General features: G+C 41.1%; 1 protein-coding gene across 2 annotated transcripts; it reads left to right on the top strand.

Moving 5' to 3' along the window:
• The first annotated feature begins 6985 nt into the window (after nucleotides 1-6985).
• LOC309705260 (DIS3-like exonuclease 1) lies at nucleotides 6986-26985 on the top strand. 2 transcript variants are annotated; one of them, XM_082530955.1, is made up of 10 exons: nucleotides 6986-7269; nucleotides 9284-9434; nucleotides 10986-11114; nucleotides 12611-12746; nucleotides 14179-14346; nucleotides 16585-16663; nucleotides 16774-16947; nucleotides 19713-19882; nucleotides 20416-20577; nucleotides 26560-26982. In XM_082530955.1, exons 1-10 carry the CDS (start codon nucleotides 7140-7142, stop codon nucleotides 26809-26811), a joined length of 1551 nt encoding a protein of 516 aa, XP_082387081.1. In that variant the 5' UTR covers nucleotides 6986-7139; the 3' UTR covers nucleotides 26812-26982. The 2 variants fall into 2 exon arrangements, with proteins under 2 accessions (XP_082387081.1, XP_082387082.1); XM_082530956.1 differs by having other exon boundaries at nucleotides 7154-7269; nucleotides 12625-12746; nucleotides 26560-26985.
• Nucleotides 26986-27295: the final 310 nt, after the last annotated feature.

Here is a 27295-nt window from a genome sequence, read left to right as displayed (position 1 = left end):
TTTTTCTAATAACCAGCATAAGAAGCTCAGGCCACAAGAGCTGGAAGTCCAATATGACATGTCCTTGAGGAACAACAGCTAGCGTTCTCCCATTTATCAGCACTGATTACATGTATTGATCTGACAGAATATGTAGGATTCCCTAGAGAAAGGGGTCAGCAAACTGGAAAATCAGCTGCTGCAGCACAGTATCATGGTCTGTCCACAGTAAGATGGAGAGATCACATCAGATGCCAACCACCAGCAGCTCTTAGGTGAAAGTCAGCATTTAACAGCCTCCTGCTGCCAAATTTATTACCTAGTAAATACACAACAGTAATTCAGGGACATGGCAGCATCCCACCAATAATCTCGCTGATTTATCTGGTCATACTAATAATGTTAGTATACAAAATAAAGTAACAGGAAACTGGCTTTTTGCTGGCATGAAAGAAACGGACAACACTGCCTAGCTTTTGAATTTGACATTTGTGCATAAACTCGAACTTTCTTCCTGCCCAAACCGTTTATCTTTTTCAAACATTGCTTGACGTGCTAGATGATGTAAATGTATTTTCTCCCTTTCTCAAAATGAGCATGAATATAAAAAGCATTTTGTGCCAAAATAGGAATGGAAATGGAAAGTCTGGTTTAATGTGCTAGTAGACTGACAAACAGTACTTTCAACACGATGCACACACATCATTGAATTTTAGGGGCAAGAAAAAAAAATCTTCCACTTGTCCAGAGGAACAGCACTCTGCTTCCTCTGATTTTCCTGCTGTATACTCTGTACCAACTCAGGTATTTAATGGCTGTGATTGTGATTGCAAGGCACAGCGGACTATTTGGTTTGTATGCATGGGAGGGTATCTGGCCTACAGGAACTATTTTCTACTGGCGACACACTTCGGTACCCTCAACAGCCTGTTATTCTTTAAACACTGGAATTATGTTTACCATTTATGGACTAAATCACAAGTGCAGCAGTGCTGAGGGACTATTAAGATGCGGCCTATGGAGTAGTCAAAGTGTTGTTTGGTATGAGCTGAAGAACAGATTCTCAATCAGTGACTCCTATTAATACAGCCGAAGCAGTCATCTTTCTGTTGTTGTGTTCTTTTGTAATCTCCTGGATGAGTTGTCTATCACAGAGTAGTCATGGTAGACCAGCAACTCCTGGCAAGGTTCCCACTGCTCCAAGATTTCTAAATTTCTGGATGATGGCTCTCATCATAGTCAGTGACTTTCTTTCTTAGTCGATTCTTCAGATTGTAGCACGAGATGCTTTTAGCAACCTTTTAGCCGACTTCACTTTGTCAGACAGGTTTCAAGTGATTTCTTGATTCAGCTGGTGTGGCAATAATCGGGTGTGGGTGTTACTGGTGAAAGTGAGCTCAGCGTTCCAAAACTTACTTCCAATACATTTACACATAAGATCAGGTAGGTTTGGATAGCTTTTTTTTCCCTTAATAAATTAAAACACAATTCAGAATCTGCACTTTATTTTTTACTTGGGTTATCTTTGTTTAGTAATAACATTTCTTTGATGTTGTGAAACATTTAGGTATGACAAATATAAAAAAAATGCCAAAAGAGATAAGGAAGGGGGAAATACTTGTTGATAGTACAGTAAATACCACTGTAATGCTTTGGCTCTACTTAAAACAGGCTTGGCTTTGAATCATCTCTTCCAAAGTATTTATACTCAGACAGAAAAGCAGAATAGTGATCCAGTTGTTGAACGTGGTTTTGCTATGATTTGAGAAAAGCTATAAAATAATGAACCCACAACAGCCTTCAAACTAAAGTGCATCACATTATTTGAAATGTAGAATAATCTTTGATCTAAACAGAAAAAATTAGATGTTTTGTAAAAGCACATCAGAGTTCATATTATATGATGACTGCGATAGATAGATAGATAGATAGATAGATAGATAGATAGATAGATAGATAGATAGATAGATAGATAGATAGATAGATAGATAGATAGATAGATAGATAGATAGATAGATAATATGAAAATATCTATATCTACACAAGGTTCGTGCTCGAAGAGGATTGGGATGAAGTTTACACTTTTTCTATTCCCACCCCCTTTTTTCACATTCTATTATTTACAAGTCAATATTCAGAATTTGGAAACTGAAATCAGAGGAAATCCGTATGTACTGTTACTACATAGCTGCAAGTTTTAGTTAATGTGGAAAAATGTGTTACATCTGCCAAGTTAAAATATATCATCATACAATGTAAAGCGCCTTCTGATTTGGCACTGAAACTGAATTCGAGTGAAGTGAATAGATTTCTGCTTGATGAGCAACAAACAGGAATTATTTTCTTTTTGTTTGAGGGAGGGGGAACTTGATAAATGAATTTTGTCAAGCTTTGCACTGGAAAAATGTATTCCATGAAAAGAAAAACAAGACCTCTGGGCTTTTTTTCATTTGTGTGTTTTATTTGAATCTAACAGAAATCATGAGATTTTTTTTTATCATTGTTTATTTAATGTGCACTTTTTCTCTTGGCAATGTGAATTGACAGGTGTTTGATATAATAAGAACCTGTTCTCTCTTTGCTCATATATTTTTTCTTATATTCATTTTTTTTCTCTTAACTTTTTGTTATTTCTTTTTAAATTCAGCGTTGCGTGAATTGATCACTTAAATCGCAAATTTCAGAACATTATCTAGGACTATATCTGCACATCACACTGCTCTCTCCTTTCTGTCAAACACTGATGCAACTCACAAGCCTGACAAGCTCCTGACACTGAGGTCTATTCCTAAGTGAGACTGCAGCCACCTGACATCGCTCTCGTTTACTTTGTTTTTCTCAGATAAATGCATTTTGGATTTCTTACAACCTTATCATCTTGCCAAAGCAGTGCTAGTGGTGCAGCCCTGACCTGCACATGGTTCTGAGGACTTATGGTCTTGAACTGTCGATGCCACCCACACAGCCTCATCTTAAAAAGTAAAACTCATTTAATTAAAGTAAGAGCCCGGGAGTCGTCAAAAGCTGCATTACTATTATTGCAAGGGCATGTTTGTGACAAATGCCAACCGTGACATATTGCATAGCACTACAGCTGCGCAATAAATGTTAACAACTTGAAAGGAGAACACAAAACAGAAATTGAAAAGCGTCTCTCTTAAGAACTTGCATGTTCTTTGTGAGGCTCTAAATTGATATATCTCTCTCTCTACTGACTTTGAACTTTACATCGTCACCGAATGCAAATATTCTATTTCTTTCAACCAGTGGATGTAACGTTCAAAGACACGCAACCTCCGCACACACAAAGCCTCGTGGAACACCTCCAGGTTTATGTGTCTTGCTCAAGATCGCCATCTAGCGCTGCAAGCTCGTTAAACTTTGCGTGCTTTCACTCCTCAGGCGGATTCGGTGGATGTACAACAACAGCAATAATCATTCTGTTGCCCAATTAATGAAACACGGACTGCTGAGGACCGTCTCAGTGCACAGTCACACCCTTTTAACACCAACAGGAGCTGACTGCAATGGTTCAGTAATTGATCAATCAGCTGCTTAATTTGTGAACTACATCCACGTGTAAAAGAGTCGACTGTGTTTCTGTTAGGCGATGTGAAGTTTAGCCGTGGCGCTTGTAAACTGAACAGAAAAGTGGGGAGATTAACAAAGAGCCGACTTTCTGTAAACAGGGCCAAACCGTACAGGGACGGGACAGCAGGACCGCTCAAAAATGAGTTATGAAACTAACTTTTGGGGGAAGCCAGCCTCATATTATCGCCAGAAAGACAACAGTTATTAAATCATGAAATCGCAAGAAATAGCAAGAGCTTATTGTGCTTATATGGTTCAAAATTTGGTTCAAAAGTGCTCATGTAGCACATATATACATACATACAGACACACACACACACACACACACACACATATATATATGTATATATATATATATATATATATATATATATATATATATATATATATATATGGAGAGAGATAGAGAGAGAGAGAGAGAGAGAGAGAGAGAGAGAGATTATTGATATTAGGAAATATCATTACAAACTGCTTCCTGCTGAATAGTGATTTTTCGATATCCCCCTTAAACGAATAGCTGTGCGTGTAGAAAAAAATGATAAAATCATTTTTAGTGCTTACCTTTAGCGGGGATGCGTCATTTTAAAACAGACTTTTTCAAACGATGCCGGTCCATGAACTCGAGTTAAGTCCTCAGCATCTGTGTCGGAGCACTTCTCAACTTGAGCGCAGAATCTGTGCTGGTGCTCTGCTGCAGCTCCTCTTCACAGCACAGCCAAAGAGCAGCAGCGGCAGCGAGAGGCATGCCCCACTTCGCCTGCTACTTTGCATTGCTTAACAACAACTTCCTCCGCTGTTTAACAACACACATTGGATCAACTTCAAATATTCCTTTTGAGCTGCAACAGCCTCCTGCATCTTCCTGCACTCCAGGAAGAAACCTGTCAAAAGTATTATAACGTCTATAGTTATCTAAAGATTTACTATTAGCTGATAATAACAAGTGCTTCTAGCAAAAGTAGCAATAAAACAGCATGAAAACACCTCGTTACAAATAGAAGTTTAAGGTATTTCCCTTCTTTGTTGTGATCAGTGTCAGGGTCATTACTCCAAAAAGTAAAGAAAAGTAAAGTAAAAAATATACCTGACCTCTACCCACTTTGCTTCCAGCAATGCCTCAGGTCAAACCACGTTTTGGTGGCCCAGGGTCTGGTGGAAAGCCAATGCCTGGCCTATTACTGGTACACAGTAGTCTCTGCCAGACCACTTGAGAGTGTCCCACTTCTATTACCCAGTAATCCCAGAAAACACATGCTGACTGCCTACACCTTGAACACACATGGTCTGGTGCTTCTGTTGCCCCCCAGCGTCTGCAGCCACTCTGACCTGTGGAGACATTGCAGAAGACAAGGGATGAAGTGATTAGCAGTGATTCCCCCCCTGCCCCCCCCCTTTCTTAAATAGACAACCATCATATCTCACAGTACAATAATATTGAACGGGTTGCATTGTTGCATTTTGTCATGTTTCTCAGGTCTTTGTCTGAATGTCCTATGAACATTACCTGTCTTGTTCTCATGTTGTTGCTAAGGATTGTCTCACTGGGTTAAATATTTACACTTGGGTTTTAAGGGTTTTAAGGGGTTTTTTTTTACGGGTTGCACGGAAGCCCCAAACGCAATTTCATTGTTCTTTGACAATGACAATAAATAAATACTTGACTTGACTTGAAACAACTCAGAGAAAAGGAGCATCTTACCAACAGTAAAATGTCGCTACATCGGTCACTACAACCATCTTCCTCTGCTTGTCCACCACTACTATGTTCGGTTGGTTTGTCCGTCGGTCTCTGGGAGGGGCCTGTCCTTCCATGATGGTTCCTTGTCTTGCTCCTCTTCTTTCTTGGGTTTCTGCTGCCTGAGGTATTCGCTAAGCACGCAGTGAGTTGTGACTATCTTCCTGATGTACTCGTGGATGTTTGTTGTCTCATATGGAGCGTGGTTCTCACACTCACTAATCACCGGCCGCCTTCCTTTTGTTTAGCGTACAGCCTCGGGGTGAAACCCTCCATGCATGGTGGCTTCTATCGCCTCCTTTGGCCTGCTTATTATCCCAGCAGGGCAAAGGTGTTGATATCCTGGATCTTGTTATTACCATTCAGGTGACTCGGCAGGACTATGGCAGTTCACACCTGGCATACAGCTTGGTGTCATCCATGTAGAGGAAATGACCACTGCTCCATTCTCCATGGAGAAAGAGCATTTCCTTGGTGAATCCAGCATTTGATGGTGACTTTGCTATTGGAGTTAGCCTCTACTGTTGTTTGCCACATCCCCATTGAGTTCCTAATGAAGGCTCTAGGGTCCTGCTGATCTTGTACAGTTCTAGGCATTCCAGGATTCATGTGTGGGGCATTGAGTCATAGGCTTTCTTGTGGTCATCCAGGCAATCCAGTAAACAGAATGGTTAGTCTGGTCTTACTCTTGGGTGACTGCTCTGTCTACCAAGAGCTGGTGTTTCGCTCCTCTGGTGTTTCTGGCCAGTCGTTGGCTGCTGCACCCATTCTGGGTATTTTACTGTCTATGCATTTACTCTTGGCTTGTAGTTTGGTATCAAAATGCCAAGACTGCAAGACCAAAAACACTCAGCTCCCTTTTTCAGTTTGGAACCTCACTATAGTGAAAAGTGAAGCCAGTGATGCTTTTGTATATCATGGTTCCATTAATTAAGTATAAAACAGGCAATTGTGACTGACAGTCTCAGTCATGCATGCAGTGTCCTCATATTTGAAATCCACCATGTGTCATATGTTAAATTAAAAACAAACAAACAAATAAAACCATACAAACAAAAAGTCCCTCAAACTCTAATCTACAGACTCGTGGGTGACATGACCATGTCACGGCTGCTATGTTCATCTTTAATACACATTCTGTCTCTCTCATATGTTTTAAGAACTTTTCTTTTACTTTGGTAGTACATTTAAATGACATAGAGATTAAAGTAGCACCAAAATTGTAACATTTACTGTTTTAGCACTAAAACACTGAAACTGTGCAATATAAATGAAGCCTTTATACACATCTGTAGTATTCCTTGATGCTTTGATATTAATGTAGTTTTGTTTAAATTTGTGGAAATCGTAAGGTTTACTATAATTACTTTTATGGTAGTATTGTAGTATAGTTGTGTCAGGAAGGGCACTGGGCGTAAAACTGCCAAATGAAAACATACAGACACGGGAGCAGCTCAGGTTAGATTTGACTCTAACTGCCAACATGAAGATGAATTAAAGGCTTTAACGTTGCTTCATTTGGATAAAGGGTAATGCAGCTTGGGAGCCTTGAGAGTTGATATAAGTGTTGGCTCTTATATCGCTGATCCGAGTCAGTACCGAGGTCATCAAAAAGACGAATTCCCATTACTGGCCTGAGTGAGCGTCCGACAGCACTTGAACGCAGCAAGACGCGGTACTGCTTGGGCGTCATGACGTCAGCGGTCGTGCCTTTCCTTCCGTATTTCGCTGAACTTTGCCGTGAATGTTTACAACCGTGTCTTCCCGCGTCTTGGCTGAACAGCAAGTTAGCGAGCGCCGGCAGCTGTATGTGGCTCATTAGTGAGTGTGGACGATGATTAAAACGGAGAGAGTGCTGCATTTGAAAAGCTGCGTGGGGCGGAAGCTCCGAGTGGTCCGGGAACACTATCTGAGAGAGCGGGTCCCCTGCTGCAGCTCACTGTGTCAGGCCGACTGTGTAAATGGTAAAATCAGCAAAATGTCACATTCACAAAAACTGCTCTTTGTTTACTGCTATAGAAGAATCTAACGTTGCTGTTAACGCAGTGCTGGCAGGTAGGGGTTTGGGGAAAATAACGTCATTTTTATTATATTATACTTTGCTTCACTGTAACATGAATCGTGAAATAGCAAAGTGCATACAGTATGACCCAAAGCTAGAATTACCTCGTATGACAGTTAAATGGCAAACCTGTGCACAGATAAGAGGCAAGGGTGCACCAGTCTGACTTTGTCTAAGATATAAAACCAAACGGTATCAGATCGGTAGCTTGTGTGGGCAGAACAATGTTATGCGATATTCCTCACTGTGAGGAAGAAACTCGTTAGAGGCAGTCAGGATGCACTCAAAGATTCCTTTCCTGAAAAAGCATGTTTTTGTTTTCCCTAAATGTACTTGCACTAGTTAATTTTAGCTCAGAATCGTTATTGATCTGTGCTTTATGGTTATGACAGTTTCTTCTTTCACTGCTCTCAGTCTTAATGTAAGTGCACATCTTCATATGCATGTAATGCATGGAGTGGGGCTGATAAGAGACAGGTGAACTGGTGTAATATTAATCAAGTTGACACAACCAACAGTGCTATCGTAAGTTCAATAAAGTGTTCGTAGTAGTTGTTAAACCAGATATATTTAATGAGAACATGCAAGTGAGAGAGTAAAGCCAACAGGTTTGTAGAGCTTTTTAGTGACGTCCACTCACTTGACCACAGTTTGTTAGAAGCATTCAGAGAAAAGCTTTGGGCACAGCAGGTGTAAAAGGCCTGCAGGCTGCCAGCTCTTTAGCTGTTGGTTTCCTTCATGCTATGATCAGCTGGTGATCTGCTGCTGACAGTAGGGATGTAAACGCAGAACAGTGTAGAACTGGATTTGCTTTTTGAGTCTGGACTGCACTGATATGTGATCCAAATACTTGATAGGGTCATCTGTAGTAAAGAACAATCACTTAAGCTTGCACATTTGTGCTGCTGTTTAGTGTTTGAGATGAGAATGATCAGCACTTTTATGAAATATCAATACGAGTTCAAAAGGTTTTTTTCTGTGTATATTGTGTATATTGACTTCATCTTAATACAGATCTTCCTTGTGTTTGTAGGTTATACAGCGCCCTGAAAACATTGTGAGCAACACCTCATGTCTTTGCATTTTGCTTGGAAAATAGAAAATAGGTGCAACAATTTATTGAAATATCTGAAGACCTAAAAAGAAATCCATTGTATAAGACGTGCCAGGTTTATGTTTATATCACGTTTTAGGCTAATAGTGCTGCAGATATCAGCCTGTTGGTGAAAAATACTATTTTATGAATGTCAGACTGCATTATCTGTGGCATTTTTCATAGATTCAGCTAAAGAAATTGGAAAAAGATGCAATTTATTTATTTATTTTTGCTGTGTTATAATGTCTAGATATAACCCTGGTTCATCCCTCGAGTTAGGTGTTTTTTTAATGAATGATTCATAGGTTAGGCTTAACAAATTAAAACTAAATGAAAATGTTTGGTATAATAACTGTGAATGAAAAACCATCAAGTGTCCAAAGAAAGACTTTTAGAAAGCCTGGAAAACTGCTGCGAGGCTGCTCACTGTTAATATGATGGGTCATAATCAAGATAGACTGCATTACAATAACTGGTACTGAAATATATCAAAGTAACAATAAATTTAGTTTTTGCCATATAATATGCTGATGAACATCTGGTGTGCAAATAAAGTAAAAACAAGTATTTCAAAGAGAGTGATGTGTAAGCACAATAAACTCTTTATATGGGACATTTTGGAAAATATTTAAACGCATTTCTCTGGATGTACGTCGATTCCTGTCATCTGTGCAACGTTTAGTAGGAAACAAGCAAATGTAAAAGAAGGATGCTTTTAAGTGTCTTTTAGCACAGTTGATAAAATTTCCAATAGGAAATCAAGCAAATAAAGAGCTGTAGAAAGAAGCCTTTATCGCTGAACATTGATCTTCCCAAACAGATGGAAAGCTGCTGCCCGGAGATTTGACCCACTATGTGGTGCCTGATGTTGCTGTCGTGGTCGACTACCTGGAGATCTTGGAGTTCAGAGAGCTGCAGGGCATCATCTTCACCCAGACTGCTTGCCAGGCTCTACAGAGCAAGAATCGCAGGTACAATTGTTTGGGGTTTTTTTGTTTTTGTTTTTTTTTGGGGGGGGGGGAGTTTACTGGGAAGGAAACAGGCCAGTACTGATGTTCTTTTTTGTTATTTGTGGCTTTGTTACATGGAAACTGTTTCAGTTCTTCATCATGTAGGTTTTGAACAGTCATGTAATGTTGAAGAACACATTGACCACTGAAATCAGTAAATGCTGATCCATCCCTCCTGGGTATGTGTCAGCCAGTCTCACAGGACTAACACAACCATTCACACTCGCATTTCTGCATTCACACCTATGGGCAATTTAGTGTTTCCAATTAACCTGTCACCACTAACTGCATGTCTTAAAATGCAGTTAGTGGTGATGTCATTAAAATGAATGCAACTTGTCTGCGTTGTTAACTATCCCCAAACACGGCACCTGCTTCCTGAAATGCTCAGAGTAGCTCATCTGCAACCAGTAACCAGCCGTGCTCAAAGTCTTTTAAACGACTTTCCTCCCCATTCTGATGCTCTTTTTGAATTTCTGTTTGAAATGTTGAGTTGCATTCATAATCAAGCTGTTAGCTGTGTGCCCAGCTTAACCTAGCTACACATGTTTGTAGACATTGACCAGGGGTCAGCCTCATTATATCAGAGCTCTGCTGACAAAGCTGAAAGAGTTGTGACTTGAAATATGTGTCCAGCATAAACATGCAGGAGCGCTTTGGACAAACTTGATGAGCACTGTAAATAAGAAGTCCCACGTGAACTCGGGTTTCAGTCCAGTTTATTCCTGATTTGTGCTCACACAGCCATTTTAGAGTGTTGCATCATTAATGTGATGAGGCTTCACTTTGATAGTGTTAGGTGGACATCTGGTGAAACATACAGAGTTGTCATACTGAATCACTACTTACTGTTTTCCATTGACTTTAACGTACACAGCAAAGAGAAAAAAGCTTCATCGTGGACTCTCTTTGCAGTTTCACTTTGCAGAATCGCTGAATTTTCTATACATCATCTATATTAACTCAACTAGTGATCGGGGCATTTGTAGGCCTTTATTTCTTATTTCATCTGTTTGATCAGTACAAGTGTTCATTTTTAGTGTGAAACAGCTACTACATGTACTCTGAAATGTGCCACGTTAAAGTTAGTGCAGTATAGTGTTCACACATAGTCAACATGTTTCAGAAAAAAGCAATCTGCTGCTTTAGTTCACCAACTGGGCTTTTATTGTGAAACTCAAAGGATAACAAAGCCAGGTGTCATCCTCTTTCAATAATTTCAGATCAGGATCTTATGTTTAGGTCTAATGCATATTATCTGACAGACAAGTCTTTGTTTTATTTAGATTTTTACAAACAAGAGTGAATTTAAAAAATGAGCCAAAATGAACAAAGGAACATAAATTATGTTAGGAAAAGTCAACATACGTTGGTCTATTTTTTCTCCCTCGTGCTTCAGGGTTAACGTTCTCCTAACATCCCCACCATTCTCCCAAACTAATGAGAGGCTTTCTTGAGTGTAATTTATGATTTTATTGAATGTACTTGTTTTTGTAATGTGCGTTTGTGCAGATATTACAAGCGGCTGCAAACCCTTGTCAAAGACCCTCGACACGACTGCGTGCTGTTTGCCAATGAATTTCAGAAGTACTCTTACTGTCCACGAGAGAAGGGCGAGAGCCAGGAAAAATGGCAGACCAGGTCAGTGCTCATTATTTACCACACTCACTGAAGTGTACAGTCAAGTTGCTGCAGCACATGTAGCATAGAAATAGAGTCTATAGAGTCTTTTCCTTTCTCATTTTTTCCTCTTTGTCATGTTTTTTCTTCTACTTATACTTCTTTGACTTCATTTTGTTTTTCTGGGTCAAAGTGTGACGTTACATGTTTCACTAGGTGAAATTTGTAAATCTCATTAATTATAATGGAGATTATGCTAATAAAACATATTCAGTTCTTCAGTAAAGATGAAATACTTGCACCATGGGAAGTCCCCAATCTTGCCTATTGCAGCGTAACTAAGGGAGGATTCAGGGTCACTCAATCCAGCCCTAACTATAAATCAAAAAGGAAAGTTTTAATCCTAATCTTAATAGTGAGAGGGCGTCAGTCTCCCGTGTGCAAATAGGAAGCTGGTTCTACAAAAAAGGGCATGAAGGCTGCTGCTCTGCCTCCCATTCTACTTTTGTAAACCCCACAAATAAGCCCGCAGCCTGAGAGTAAAGTGGGTGTGTAAAAGGGGTTTGATTATTCAAGACTTTTCTGTGTAAGAAGATTTTAAATTAAATTCTGGATTTAACAGGGAAGCCAGTATGGGAGAAATATGTTCTTTTGTTCTTGGACTGGATTAACTGAAGGTTTTTCAAATGATGCTTTTAGGACATCCTGATAATCATCCAATCACACAAAATGTCTTTGACTGCACCTGCTGACTACTTCTGCTCAGCAACTCTTGAAAGGAAATTGTGTTTCTAAAAATGTTAAGTCTCTGGGTTTAAAAAATATTTTGTGAAAGTGACATAAATGTATAGTTCACACGTGTGCAAAATTCATCTGGGAGATTTAAAAATGTAAACATTACATTTGAACTTTCTTTCAAATTGTGCAACAGGCCAGCGGTGCAGATGCATATGGCACTTAGAGCACACGTACTGGCTAAGATGTCAATCGAGCATTCATAGTGTTTTGTCCCAATAGGGGTTCAATGGGTAAAGGGGTCATTTTAACATTTTCAAAAATGTTTTTCCTCCACTTCAGGTAGAAAACAAGTGCAGGAACAAAGAAGTCAGGAGGACTTGTGAATGGCAGCTTAAAAGTGATTAATATTTATACCAGTTTAATAGAGAAAAGCACCAAAAGGATTTAATGAGTGTTTTTAATAATAGAGACTTGGTTGTAATGTTAATCACGATCTGACAAACTTTTATGTTGTGCCAACAAATGAAGCTAGAAGTGCAGTGTGTTCTCATGAAATGTGTTTATTATATAGATAAGGCACTCAATTATTTATTTTTTATATTCTTTCTGTGGAAGCACCATTTGAATTACAAGTAGTGTGAAATCATAACTTCCACCTACAAAACAGCAAAAACTTAGTGGGATATGTTAAAGATTATTGCTTTAGCGGGCAATTTGCTTTCATGCATCTTATGCTAAACTTGTGAGTTCATTTAATGTGTGTGTGTGTGTGTGTGTAGGTGTGTGTACTCAGCTGCAGTGTGGTACTACAACCACCTGGCAGGAATGATGAATATAGTGATGATCACTGAGGATCCTGAGGCCGTAGCTCAGTTCAGCAGCCTGACGTCTGGAGTGTACGTCATCTCCGTCCAGGTATATGAAATACCTTTATAATACCATCTACTCTATATCGGCTTCTTATATGTAGCCACCTTACAGGGATTTATCATCATGCATTTAGAGAAACACGTGGTTTGAACACCTAAAACTGAAAGTCAGCTCTTTGTGTTAAAGTCGTTGTGTTGGAGCCTATATGATGGAACAGTTGGTTGGTCTGTATTATTTCACTAATCTTCAGTGGGACTATTGTAGCATGTAGCAGGCATGGGTTTTTGAAACACTTACATTTTTGGCAGCAGTATTAGAACAGTCTCACTTAGAAGTGAAATTGGTGGTTGTTGTCAAACTTTCGGTCATTACACATGATTTCTTGGTTAAGTGACAAAATGTAAATATATGTGGCATTTAGTCTGTTTACATACGGAGAGCTGCACTTTGTTTTTCAATTCATGTCAGCCTAGCAAGCATGCTGTGGTTGTATAAAACACAGTGACAATGAGTCAGAAAACTATTAAACTAGTATGTAAATGAGAATTTCGCTAAAGGTGAAGGTCACAGCCTTGTTTGTAATTGCACTGATTGATCCGAGCTCTGTCAGAAAAAAACAGTTACACTTTTTACCTATTTGTCGATACACTGGTATCGCCATTTAAAATGGTCAATAAATGACAGTTAAAGTAAAGAAGAGAGGTTAGAAACAGCCTTTAGCAATGTTATGGGTATTGATATTATATGTTTGGCTTCACAGGTACTCTGCATCTTCCCTCTTGGCAACATGTTTGGAACGCCGCAAACACGAGTCGGTCAGAGAGTAAACTCATTGCTCAATAAGGACTGATATCAAGTCTGATGTTTATTTAAAGGAAAAAGAGCAGTACATGCTAGTAGCCGTGAAATTAATATTACATCGCTTTCTATTGTGATACATTTTTGATACATTGCTGCCAGATTTGTATATTTTTATCCAAACATACGTACCCGGGTATTTTTGAAAACGCAGATTTTTCTATGTGTTTGCGCCTTTCGTCCACACGTAAACGGCGTTTTCGGTCACTGAAAACAGAGATTTTCAACCAGAATTGGTAGAATTCATTTAAATTGGTTGGTTTCCTAAAACGGTCGTGGCGTTTAAGCACGGTCCAACAATTAACAACAGGGTTGAGGTTGTTGCTTTGGGAAGCCCATTCCAAAAACTCGCTTTATTTATTCTGAAACCAGTTCTTATATCTATTTAACTATTATTGTAATACTAATACTGAGGACGTCTAACTGTATCAAAAGGTTTAAGCATCTGGCTGTTGATTTGAGGTGAATTTGAAAGATTTTACTCTATTTCTCTTTCTCGAACCTGATAAGGTTAAGTGGAAGAGGATCCAAAACTTAGGCCCTTGAAGGGATGTTACTGGAACTAAGAAGGCCAACTGAAGTAATTTATTTCTTGACCTGTGTGTTTTTCCTTTGCCAGGATTATTTGCAAAGCTTCTGGTCAGATCTGCAGGCAGCCCATGAACTGTTTAGCTCCATTTCTCAGGCACAACAAGAGACAGAGGGCGACGATGGGGAGAAAGAGTTTCCCGAACATCTTCCCGCTGAAGTCCTGGAGGCTGGTATAAAGTCTGAACGTTACATTCAGGTAAAAATGTACCAACCTGTTGTTGGGTCTAACGCTCAAACCCCGCTGACTCAGCGCTTTCTTTTAGATTAGATAGGATTAGATTAGATAGAACTTTATTAATCCCTTGGGTGGGTTCCTCTGGGAAATTCGATTTCCAAAAAAGCACAGCACCGACAGAAGTTACAGAGTTACAGAATATTATATATATATATATATATATATATATAATACACACACACACACACACACACATATATAAATACAGAGACAATATAAATAAAATATACAAAGGGGATAAATAGAATAAATAGGAATAAAAATAAAAATACAAGTGAATTGCACATTTCAAGTATTGAGTCTATTGCACCGTTGACTATTTACAAAAGTATTGCACAAGGTATTGTACAGTGAGGTGAAGAGGCACTACAGCTTAGTTGTTCCCCCCTCCTTTGTCCTCCTGTTTCCCCTCCCTCTCCCCTCCAGAGAGGAGTTAAACAGTCTGATGGCGTGTGGGACAAAGGAGTTTTTAAGTCTGTTAGTTCTTGTCTTGGGGAGAAGCAACCTGTCACTGAACAGACTCTTCTGGTTGTTTATGGCCGTGTGCAGAGGATGTCTGGCATTGTCCATAATGTCCATCAGTTTCTTTTACTTGCTGCAAGGGGAGAAGCTCTTCATCTGATCTTAGCCCAACTCCAGCCTTCCCTCAAAGCCCTTTTATTAACTTCAGTGGTCACACAAACATCAACATTAATGATGCGACAGATAAGACACGCACATGTGAACGTGTGTCTCTGCAAGAGTGAACATGTGATGTGTGTGTATGTGAATGTGTCTCTGTGAGCATGTGATGTGATCAGTGATGTGTGTGTGTAGAAAACAGAGGTGAGCATTCATGCTAAAGATCTGATCATCTTGTGCAATGACAAACATATTGATCCACAATTCTCTAACTCCTGTTTTAAGTATACCGGATCTCTCTTTAAAACACGAGTTTAAAACAACTGCAGGAACAAAGTTTAAATATTTTAGTAGCTTTAAGCCTGTTCATTTTTCAGAGAAACTGCAGGTACCTTTAATACATATACTAATCTATACTAACGAAATACACTGATGAGTGTAGGGAGTGTGCTGAGGAGGTAGGAGTATTTGAGGGGCTGACGAATAAAGAAAATGAGATGAAGAGCAGGACTGTTATTGAATGAAGAAGATATGAACTGTCTCTAAGTTTTCTTGCAGTTTAATTTTAAAGGAGAGAGACAGAAAAAACACATCATTATTATTATTATTATTATTTTAAAAAGTCATAAAGGGATTGGCAAGTTACTTTCAGTGAGTCCCCAAGCAAAACATGGCTTAGTATTTGGGGTAGAGACCTTTGTTGCCAGTGGTAAGACTTTTCTTGGTATCAAGTGGAGTAGTCAGAGGGTGACGATGGGGAGAAAGAGTTTCCTGAGGCAGATGGACATCTGCGTCTAAAGGTCAAAGGTCACTCTTTCGAGGATGCCAATGTTCACATTTTGGACAGAGAGGACAGATGGTTTGAAAGAGGAGTGAAAGAAGCATCTATGTCCACTGTGAGCGACCATCTTTGAACAGAGGCGGGGCTTACGACACCAACTCTCTGCCATCTATAATCCAGTTTTGAGATCCTCCCCAGACACCTTAACGCCCACTCACATCCTGGGCCATCTGACCTCAGGAATTCACATGATAAGGTGGGGCCAGGTTTCACAATGAACACACCCGAAACTCTGGCTGATTGGGACCCACACCCAGTTTCCCACCTTGGCTCAGGCGATTAGAGGATCATCAGGGGGTCCTTTTGTCCCTCTGTGGGGGGAAACTCCCACTGAGTTTATATCTGGGACTCTCCACCATTTGACCTTAGAACTGAAGAAGCTTCTCGGATGAGAGGTGAAACGTCTTCAAGCAACTTAAAGAAGTCCAGACGCTTTTCTTTGCAAGCTCCTTTGACTACGATGACCTGGATGACTGAGAACCTTCACAGACAGTTTTTGGTTGATATTCTATCGCTCTCCATTAAATGAAACTAACATTAAAGAAATAACATGAATAATTGTTCTTTCTTTGTAACTGAGGAAACCTACAAATTCAGCAGTGATAATTATTTCCCCAACTGTACCTGAGCAGGTATGGAGATGTCACAAAGAGAAGGCAGTGGAGTTTTTCACCAGATTGTTTAACACAACCTCAGTGGCAGAAGAGTAAATGTCTTGTTTCATTCCTTTTTACTAGGGTACACTGAATGTTAACAAGCATCGGGCACAGAACGAGGCTTTCGTCAGGCCGAAGAACTTCTCAACCAAGAGCACAGGTGAAAACGCCTTACATTTTCAAAACAGGTGGAACAGACACATTAAACTTATATTTGCTAGACGTTTCTGATCTCTTCTCCCGACTTTGACCCCCCCCTATCCATCTTAGATCTGACTTGGGATGTGCTTGTGTATGGTCGAAAAAATCGAAACAGAGCGGTGCATGGGGACGAGGTTGTGGTGGAGTTGTTGCCCAAGAACGAGTGGAGAGGGAGGGACACAGCCCTGACTGATGGGGATGAAAAAACTGGAGAGGACAATGAGAGTACACCTCTGCCAACAGGTGGGAATGTTTGTACTCCATTCATTCACATTTGATTTATTTTTGTATTTAATGATATTTTGTGTATTATATTTTCTGTCTGATTTGCCTAAAATATGTTCAGGATATCTCACAAATAAGTAATGAAAACAATGAAGCATCTTGATCGAACCACATGAATGGTTCGATCCGTGGCTCCCCGAGTCTGCAAGCCGAGTATCTTTGGGAAAGATACTAACCCCAAGTTGCTCTCCGATGCATCCATTGGAGTATAGTGAGTGTGAATGTTGCTTAGTAAGCACTTAAACGCATAGAAGGAAGTGCTTGTGTGAATGGGGTGATTGGGTGAGAGTAGAAAAGAGCTGTATAAGAATTAGTCCATTCACCATTCTTGTTTATATCACCTGCATGAAGCAACATTATAAGAACATATTTGGGTGAAATAACATTTGGAAGCTATTTTCTGGACAGGCATTCACAATTAAACTTTTTTTAAAGTTGCTACTGATTTTTATTACAGTTCTGGTGTAATTTGGCACAACTGAACCTCTTCTCCATGGTTCCATTCGTCAGGGAATAGCTTCTTGACAGCCACATTTCCAGAGATTCAAATAACGATGAAGTTTCGTCGAACAACTCAAGGGCCAAATGCATCTCTCAGGTTCTGTGTCACGTCTTTGCTGGTTTTTCCTGCTTTTTAATGACATGGCAGATATTGTTCATCTTCTGTAGAATTTTTTTTACGTCTGACACCTTTTCTTTCATCCAATACAAAAGAAAGTTTTAAGTCTAGGAGACACAAATGGCAGGGAACGCATCCTGAGCTTCCACTAACATACAGTTCCCTTTACCAAACACAACAGAACAGAGACAGACGGGGCCCCGTAAGTTTGCCAGTGTAACCTCGCAAATGACAAAAGAGAGAAAGAAAGAAAAACACTAATTAATTAAGCACACAACTCAGGGCCCAGTATTCAAAAGGCGAGGAACACTCCTGCAACTATACACGTGGACTCGCACAAATAATCAATAATCTTTTCAGCTGTGGCAGACCTAGAACAGGGAGGGATAGTTCAGGTGCAAAAATACTGTTTTAGCTTGTCACACTTTTAATTTGGCTAACGGGAACACCCTGTGTTTTTACATAAAAAATATGCAACACATAAAATACATTTTAATCTAACTGGAGGCAATTGACCATTGTTAACCCTTCTTATTGTTATTATTTTTACACACGAGGTCCTAAGGACAAAAAACTTCCCCCCCCTGCGGGCGGTTTATCCTTCAAGCTCAGGTCCTCTACCAGAGGCCTGGGAGCTTGAGGGTCCTGCGCAGCATCTCTGCTGTTCCCAGGACTGCGCTCTTCTGGACAGAGACCTCAGATGTTGTTCCCGGGATCTGCTGGAACCACTCGCCTAGCTTGGGAGTCACTGCACCGAGTGCTCAGGTTACCACGGGGACCACTGTTACCGTCACCTCCACATCTTCTCAAGCTCTTCTCTGAGCCCTTGGTACTCTAGCTTCTCATGTTCCTTCGTCCTGATGTTCCTGATGATTGCTAAATCTGTCACTACAGCCGTCTTCCTCTGCTTGTTCACCACCACTATGTCCGATTAGCCATCACCATTTTGTCCGTCTGTATCTGGAAGCCCCGAAGCATCTTAGCTCGGTCATTCTCCATCACACTAAGGGGCGTCTCCCGTTTTGACCTCGGGACTTCCAGGCCATACTCGGCACAGATATTCCCTTTATACTATGCCGGCCACTTGGTTATGGCGTTCCATGTATGTCTGCTAGCATCTTGCACCCTGTTGTTATGTGCTGGATTGTCTCAGGGGCATCTTTACGCTTGTATCTGGGGTCTTGACTGACTGGTCTGGTAGACCCCAGCCTCTATGGATCTTGTACTTATGGCTTCATGTGCTGCCATTATTAGTGCCTCTGTGCTCTATTTCAGTCCAGTCCAGCCACTGGTAGGATTTCTGGATGTGAGCTAGTTCTTTTATCTGTTGGTGGTACTGTGCAGGATCCTGTCCTTCCATGATGGTTCCTCTTCTTGCTCCTCTTTCTTGGGTTTCTGGTGCCTGAGGTATTCACTAAGCACACCTGAAGCCCCTACCAGTCAAAAGTGTGGACACGCCTTTTTTTTAGTGGTTTTTCTGTCATGGCCTGGTACTTCTACATAGTAGATTCTCACTGAAGGCATCAAAACTATGAATGAACACATATGTAATTATGTAGTACATATGTATATACCGGCTCCCCCCCAGTGCTGCGTTCTTTCTCCTCTGCTCTTCTCCCTGTACACTAACTGCTGCACCTCCACCCACCAGTCTGTCATGCTAATCAAGTTTGCAGACGACACCACCGCTATTGGACTCATCTCGGACGGGGACGAGTCTGCCTACAGGAGGGAGGTTGAACGTCTGGTGTCCTGGTGCAGCCACAACAACCTGGTGCTGAATGCCCAGAAGACAGTGGAGATTATTGTGGACTTCAGGAAGCACACAGCCCCACTCCCCCCCATCATCCTGACTGACACCCCCATCACCTCTGTGGACTCATTCCGCTTCCTGGGTACCACCATCACCCAGGACCTGAAGTGGGAGCCTCCGTCACCTCCGTCATAAAGAAAGCTCAGCAGAGGATGTGCTTCCTGAGGCAGCTGAAGAAATTCAACCTGCCAACACGGACGATGATGCAATTCTACACTGCAATCATCGAGTCCATCCTCACTTACTCCATAAATGTCTCTCTGTACTGATGTCTGACATTTAACCCCACAGGTCGTATTGTAGGGATCCTGCAGAGGAACTGGAGAGACTACGTGGTAACTTTCCCCACTAGGGATGGGATTCAGTCCCAGAGCAGGAATTCCCAGCGGATACTGACCATACCTTGGGACCAGCGTATTCCTAAAATCCGCATCAGTACTCAACAGGCTGAAGCTCTGCAGGTCTGACTTGACTTACATCTATAGGTTGATTTTATTTTCATGATGTACATTATGGCTTAGTCACATGAGTAAAAATAGGACGGCACCTGCCTTGTAACAAAGAAAAAACGCTGCTTTTCCAGTGATTGCAGTGAATATTTTGCATTCAGCGTTCAATTACAAGTAGTTACGGCAACCAACTGGTCGATCAAAGGTTGAGAATACAACACTGTCAACCTCTGGATGAACGCTTTCAAGGTGATTGCCTTGAAAAGCAGGACTCTATCTCCAGACCATCTTATCACCATTTGATTGGTGTTTTGCACCCTTTAAATAAAAGTAACTGACTGAGAGTAGTTGCAGAATTAGTCCCCGTCTTCCAAAGAAGCATTTCAAAGCCAACAATATTGCAAATTCATTGCACATAGCAACACCGATCTTGTTTGCGCTCCAGTCTCTAGTGTTACTATAGCATTATGCTTTTGTCTCATAGTGTGACCAGTGTTTACTAAGTGCTGTCTCATTTCTATCCCTGTCTTCTCATCCTCACCTAGGACCACAGAGTTGTGGTGCGCATTGATTCATGGGAAAGCACGTCATTCTATCCCAACGGCCATAGTGTACGGGTTTTGGGTCGAGCTGGAGAGCTTGAGACTGAGGTCCAGACCATCCTCCTAGAGAACTGCATCCATATTCTTCCTTTCTCAGACGCACAGGTGAGAGCACCTACGTTAGAGATAAATTCAAGTTTTTACATCTCTAAAAGGCAAATTCCACAAGCCTATATAGTATGTTTCACCTTTCGTATTTAGCTGTTGTGAACCCATCAGCAATTATTGTGAATATAAATATTATGATAAAATGTGATTTTTTTTGATGTCTATAAATTGCAATTAAACAGTTAAATTCAACCATAATTGACGCAAATGGTGGCAAATACCCATCTACACAGTTTGGAAATACTTTGGTGAGTAATTTGCTTCATCCTGTGTGATAAAACTTGCAGGATTCTAGTAAGTTAAGTAATTTCAGAAAATATGTTTTTGTTACTAATTCCCAGCTCTGGTTGTACTTTGGATGTAGGTTTTTGATTGTTAAGGATTAATAAGCTTCAGAATTGTCCAAAAACAGCTGGACATTATTAAAACATTATTACCAAATCACCAAGCACCCTAGCAGCTCCATATACCAAAAGCTTGGGGAAAAAAAGAGTCTGGACTTTTTCTTGAAGATGTTTCACCTCTCATCTGAGAGGTTTCTTCAGTTCTAGGAGAAACTGGTGCAGAGTCCCAGATTTTAAGCCCTATGGGAGTGTCCCCCAGGAGAGATGGACCCCCTAATGATCCTCTACCTAATCACACGAGCCAAGGTGTGAAAATGGGTGTGGGTCACAATCAGCCAAGTATTCGGGTGAACCCACTGTGAATCCTAGCCCCACCCCATCATGTGATTTCCTGAGGTCAGATGGCCCAGGATGTGAGTGGAAGCGTCTGGGAAGGGATCTCAAAACTGGATTATAGATGGCAGACAGTTGGTGTCGTAAGCCGCTGCCTCTGTTCAAAGATGGTCGCTCACAGTGGACATAGATGCCTCTTTTACTTCTCTTTCAAACTATGTCTTCTGACAGCTGAGTCTTGTCTCATTTTAAGAGCTTCCTTTACATGTGTGTGTTCCCTCTTTTTTCCTTCAGGCTTAGAGGGAACATGTTCTGCCCGGTGGTGTAGGGTCCTGATTACTCAAAGTTTGTGTTCCAGAGGGTGATGGGAGTCAAACAGGAGGTACTGGTCCGTGTGTGTGGGCTTCCAGTAAACTTCATGTTGAGGTTTCCGTTCTCTTTAATGCGCACGGCAAAGTCCAGGAATGGCATACTGTTATCCTTTGTGTCTTCCCTGGTGAACTTTGTTTTTATCCACAGCGTTGATGTAAACAGTGAAGGATTCTACTTCCTGGGTTTTGATTTTGACCCATGTGTCATCAACATATCTGTACCAGTGGTTAGGTACTGTCCCTTTAAAAGAGCCAACAGCCTTTCTTTCCACCAGTTACTCCTAGACCTGAAGAAGCTTCTGACAGGTGAAACGTCTTCAAGGAGCTTATAGAAGTTTGGACGCTTTTCTTTCCAAGCTCCTTAGACTACGATGACCTGGATGACTGAGAACCTTCACAGACTTATATGACCAAAAGGTTTGCAAGTTGACAGCTCGGTCCATAATAACCCTTAATGTGGTCACCCTACTGTCAGCTTACTTGGCTAAGCTCTTTCAGGACATTGGCCACCTGCTTGATAAGGGCACCTGTATGCATTTTCCCCTTCTCAACCTCATACCAGTGATACTGAGTGGGGTGAGGGAGGAGTAGCTGTCTCTCATTTTTATAGATCCCATACTGGCCCATCAGGCCATTGATGGCAGAACTAGCTTTTCTGTTCCACTACTGGCCATGACCATTGCCTTTGAACATTGACTTGGCGTGATTTTTTTCTTCCACATCCCAAATGGTCAGCACTCTGGGCGTGGCACACGAGTGGCTGATTTAAAATGAAGCAGGTCTCTCTCTGAGAGTCATTGTGAACATTCAGAATGCTAGATCACTTTCTACATGCTCATTTTATGAAGTATTTGAGAGATTCCTTATCTATACTCTGTTTAGGGATGGGTATCGTTTAGGTTTTATCCGATACCGGTACTTTTGAAACTGTGCGGGTGCTTAAATGGTGCTCTAACCGTTGCTTCCTTCTCTCACCCCAACCGGTCGCAGCAGATGGCCCCGCCCCTCCCTGAGCCTGGTTCTGCCGGAGGTTTCTTCCTGTTAAACAGGAGTTTTTCCTTCCCACTGTCGCCAAAGTGCTGCTCATAGGGGGTCATATGATTGTTGGGTTTTTCTCTGTATCTATGAAGCGCCTTGAGGCGACTTTTGTTGTGATTTGGTGCTATATAAATAAAATTGAATTGAATTGAATTGCTTAAAGAATGGAGAACACAAACTTTGTCCAAAAACCTCTTATGTTTTTATTTTTAGCAGTCTCTTTTTTCTGCAAAATGATAACCAAGTTAGCCTTTTCTTTTGATACAACATACCTACTTTGTTTGGAACCGGTGAATAATGGAAAACATGTTTAGCTGTTTGTTTTTTTTGTAAAAAGATAACGGTGTTAGCTTTTTCTGCAGCTACAGGGCATGTATGGTATCACTCTATCAAACAAGAAGACAGTCGCATGTAACTACGACGGTGTTTGCTAGTTCACCTTACATGCATTAATGTAATAACGTGGTTAGCCTACTCAACGTAAATTACACACGAACAACATTAAGCTCCTCACGCAGAGAAGAACGGCTGCTGCTGCATCATCATCCGTCTGCTACACTGGCAGGGCTAGGGGCCAGGACTCTCCTCTTCGGGTTTTTGGGGGATGTTGCTAACTCCAGGTCCAATAACAGGCAACCCACCCGCAGCAGATGTGCTCGGTGTGAAGTCTCGCAGCAAGCTATCAAATACAGCGCATTTCTCTGCTTTTAAAAAAACGCTATTGCGTTGCCAGGTGTTTCATCGGATTCGAGGTGTTACTTCCTTTGCACAGTATCACAGTATCAGCTTAAAGCACTTGTTGCTGCTGAGTTTGCATATTTTGCTGTGAAGTACAGCCAGACTTTTGACCGCTTTGCCTTGGACATTTAATCTGTAGCTCTGCTCTCAAAGAACATACGTACCTGGACCCGCCTACTATCCTCGGAAACGTAAAATGATTGGCTAGAATCCAAAGTGTATGACATCTCAAGAAAAAAAAAAGCCACCCGTATCCGGTATACCCGCACCCAATGTTCCCTCTAATTTTTCATGTGTCTGAGCAAACGCACAAACTCCCTGAGCGATCCCTTGGACCACTGTGAGCAACAGCAGACGTGTGCACTGTGGTGACGCCAGCATCGAATCCATGCAAGTTACATGGTTTATTAAAATAATAAAATTACAGCATTTACATTTATGTTAGACTACTTTTAATTAACTATTTTAGCCCACTTACAATGAAAATTTAAAAAAACAAAACAAAAAAATCTTGTTCATGACCTGTGTAGTATGTTAACACTATTGGAAGTAAAAATAACTTGAACTCCAATTTTGAAAACACAAGTTTCTTTTGTTTTTTTTTCATAAAGCTCTGACTTGTATTATGAGTCTGTGGTCTGGGAGAGAGTCTGTAACTCTGTCTGCAAAATACAGTAAATAATGACCAATGTTGGGTAATTAATTATATAGTTACTTCTTCAAAAAAGTTACTGAGTTATGCAAACAACAAAGTTTTTTGCAGCTGTTTACCTAAAAATGCAGCCAAGGCGTTTTTTTAAATAAACATTTTAAATTATTTAGAGAACAATCATCAAATTGCATCAAATTTGATGCCACACAAATTATTTGTGCCACTCCAAAAATAATCTCTGTCCACTATGAGATGAAGGAGAACAACAGCCTGATACCTGCAGGCCTGACAGCAGCAGATGTGTCACTGCTGTAACACCTGTAACACTCAGCAGTCGCCTCATTGTTCTGACACACACTAAACGTCGCCACGCCGCTTTGCTCGCTAAAACACCGGTGTCGGCACATAAGGACGCTGTCAGAGCCTGTCAACGACATTGATTAGCTGCGTATATACGAATGTGAATCGCATTACTGGCTGGATCCCATACGGGAGCAGCCAGTCACTGACTAACACTGCAAAACAGACTTGTTAAAGTATTGATTTTAATTTCAATTCAGGTTAGATTTTTTTTTTTGTGCGCAACGCAGATTTTCTGTGCGCAGAGACCGTGCCAGCAGTGCGCAATTGTGCACACACACAGCTTCGAGGGAACATTGCCAGTACCCATTCCTAACTCTGTTCCACATGTGTTATGTTTCCTTCAGGATTAGCTAAATAAGAGAGGATTATTTTCCATTTATTAAACTGCATTTAGCTACTCTTTCGTATCACATTTACTTTGGGAATGCACCAATTGGTCCACATCCTGTTTATGCAGGGCCCACTTTTAAACGGTAAATTGCTGAAAATGTAGCCATATATAGCGCTTTTCTGTGTCTTGCACTCCTTTGCATAGATTGAAGCATCTGTGTGTTCCTGTTTTGTTGAGTGCATCTGTCTGTGTGGCTGTTGAAGGCTACTGAGAGTGTGACCTTCACAGTTCACCAGAGGACCATCTATTACATTTGTTAGGTTATGCGTTTTTGATATTATTGCATCCTCACTGGCACACTCAGTCCTTAGTGTGGGCTTACCCTGCTCCATACCTTGTTAAGGATAAAGAACTTACAACCTGGAAGTAGATTATATCTCCCATAGTGAGATACAGAGAATGGTTGCTTACCAGGGTAACTCTGGTTTTCTGAAACCCAGGTGATGTTTGGTTTTCACCTCCAAACAATCGCAGTCAGAGATCAGGTGAAAGAGGAAAGAGCAGAGAGCGTCAAAATAAAAGGGAAATTATGGGAGCAAACACCAGAGTTTAACAATTGTTCATCACTAAATACAGTACAGATATTTTAATAAGGAGAGGTTATTTGAAAGAATGAAATTGATTTACTGATGAACAGAATTTAAACAGGTGATTTGCCGTTAGACTCAGATGGCCTATCTCAGCGGAACAGAACCCCGTCTGTGAAAAGGATTAGAGCAGGAGCCCCGAGAGCCTGGAAGCTGGTGGTGGAATGGTTGAATGGAGCATGAGTGATGAGATGAGGCGTGTACAAGGAAGAATAACCGAGGACACAGCATGAATGCTGATTGGCCTGGAGAAGGTGATTGGACTAGACCACTTCAGGAACGCCTTTAGCCACACCTCACCAGGTGTAGACAATCGGCAGTTAAACCTAGGCAACACCTGAAGACAACTGCATTTCCACTGTAAGGAGTGTAAGGGTTGCAATGGGCTGTAACAAAGGACAAGCACAGATGAGTCCACTATCATGGACTGGAACATCATTCATAACTTTTTATGTTATAAAGGGGGTGGCAGTAGAGCTTCTGTGATTGGTCACATCAGAGAGTGCTTGGTTATCAGAGAGTTACCATAGTAACCAAAGGTTTTAAAGATTGCAATATAGCTATTGTTGTCCAGAGGGGCCGATGGTGCGATATGGCAGCCTCGCTTCTGTCAGTCTGCCCCAGGGCAGCTGTGGCTACACCTGTAGCTGCCTCCACCAGTGTGTGAATGAATAATGGTATTGTAAAGCGCTTTGGGTGCCTTGGAAAGCGCTATATCAATCCAATCCATTATTATTATTATTATTATTATCAAATCAACAAAATATTAAAGAATCATTAAATATGTGGAATAGTTCATTCTTTCCTTTTTTCATCAGTGGTTTACACACTGGCTTGCAGGCAAAATGTCACTGGTTCGATTGCAACCGGAGATACAAATCAGGGTTGTGCCTGGAAGGGCATCTGGTATAAAACTCTGCCGTATCAAAAGATGCTGAGCTATCAGGTGTGGTGACCCCTTGTGACAAGGGAGCAACTGAAAGTGAAACACTGTTTTGCTTTGTCTTTGTGTAAAGTGTCCTTGAGTGTTTTGAAAGGCCCTTAATAAAATGTATTATTATTATTATTATTATTATTAATGTTTTGTATAGAATCATAACAAAATGTGAAAAGTTCAAAAGACTATGCGGCTGTTTAGCTGTGCCTGTCCGTCTGCCATCAGCTGAGAGAGATGCCGGTCAACTCTCTGGAGAAGCCGTGGACGGTAGACCCCTCTGAGGTGGCAGAGCGGCGGGATCTTAGGGACAGTCGCCTGGTGTTCAGCATCGATCCACGCGGCTGTGAAGATGTAGACGACACGCTGTCTGTACACAAGCTCCCCAACAGAAGGCTGGAGCTGGGAGTTCACATTGCTGATGTCACTCACTTTGTCAAAGAGGGTTCGCTCACAGACTTGGAGGCACGTTCAAGGTGAGGAACTGGTTGGAGTGGTTGGGTAGAGTAGGTGGGATATAAAAGGATAAAAGAAAATTACAGCATCTTGCATAAGTGTTCAGAGGAACTTTCAGAAGTACAAAGAGGCAAGAAAGTTGTTGCCTGAATTAATGTTGCATCAGCAGCATGCCTTGTAGCGCAATTATAAATAACACAGAGGGCCACCTTAAATAAGGCTCGTGTCTGATATGAAGCATTAAGCCTTAAATGTCTATCATTTAATCACATGTAGAAGGACTTCACAGGGTCCATGATGGCTTTGAAAGTATCACTGGCACCAGGAATTGAACCAATGGTCAGCACGTTGTTGGTTCAATCCCTGGTGCCTTCGGGCTTCATGTTAAAGTCACCTTGCACAAAATACTTAACCCCCAAATTTCCCTGGATGCATCCATTAGTGTGAGTGTGCATGTGAGAGAAAATGCTTAAAGGTATAGACTAACGCGCTGTATGAATATGTGTGC

Source organism: Aulonocara stuartgranti, assembly GCF_965226115.1.
Source record: "Aulonocara stuartgranti genome assembly, chromosome: 1".
NCBI lineage: Eukaryota > Metazoa > Chordata > Actinopteri > Cichliformes > Cichlidae > Aulonocara > Aulonocara stuartgranti.
This window is presented reverse-complemented; position numbering and strand designations above follow the sequence as displayed.

What these genes read in the sequence shown, in the direction of transcription:
- LOC309705260 (XM_082530955.1), top strand. Translation starts at nt 7,140, where the DNA reads ATGATTAAAACGGAGAGAGTGCTGCATTTGAAAAGCTGCGTGGGGCGG. An exon ending in CTACAGAGCAAGAATCGCAG is followed by an intron (nt 9,435 to 10,985) that starts GTACAATTGTTT and finishes GCGTTTGTGCAG; the next exon opens with ATATTACAAGCGGCTGCAAA. An exon ending in AGTCTGAACGTTACATTCAG is followed by an intron (nt 14,347 to 16,584) that starts GTAAAAATGTAC and finishes CCTTTTTACTAG; the next exon opens with GGTACACTGAATGTTAACAA.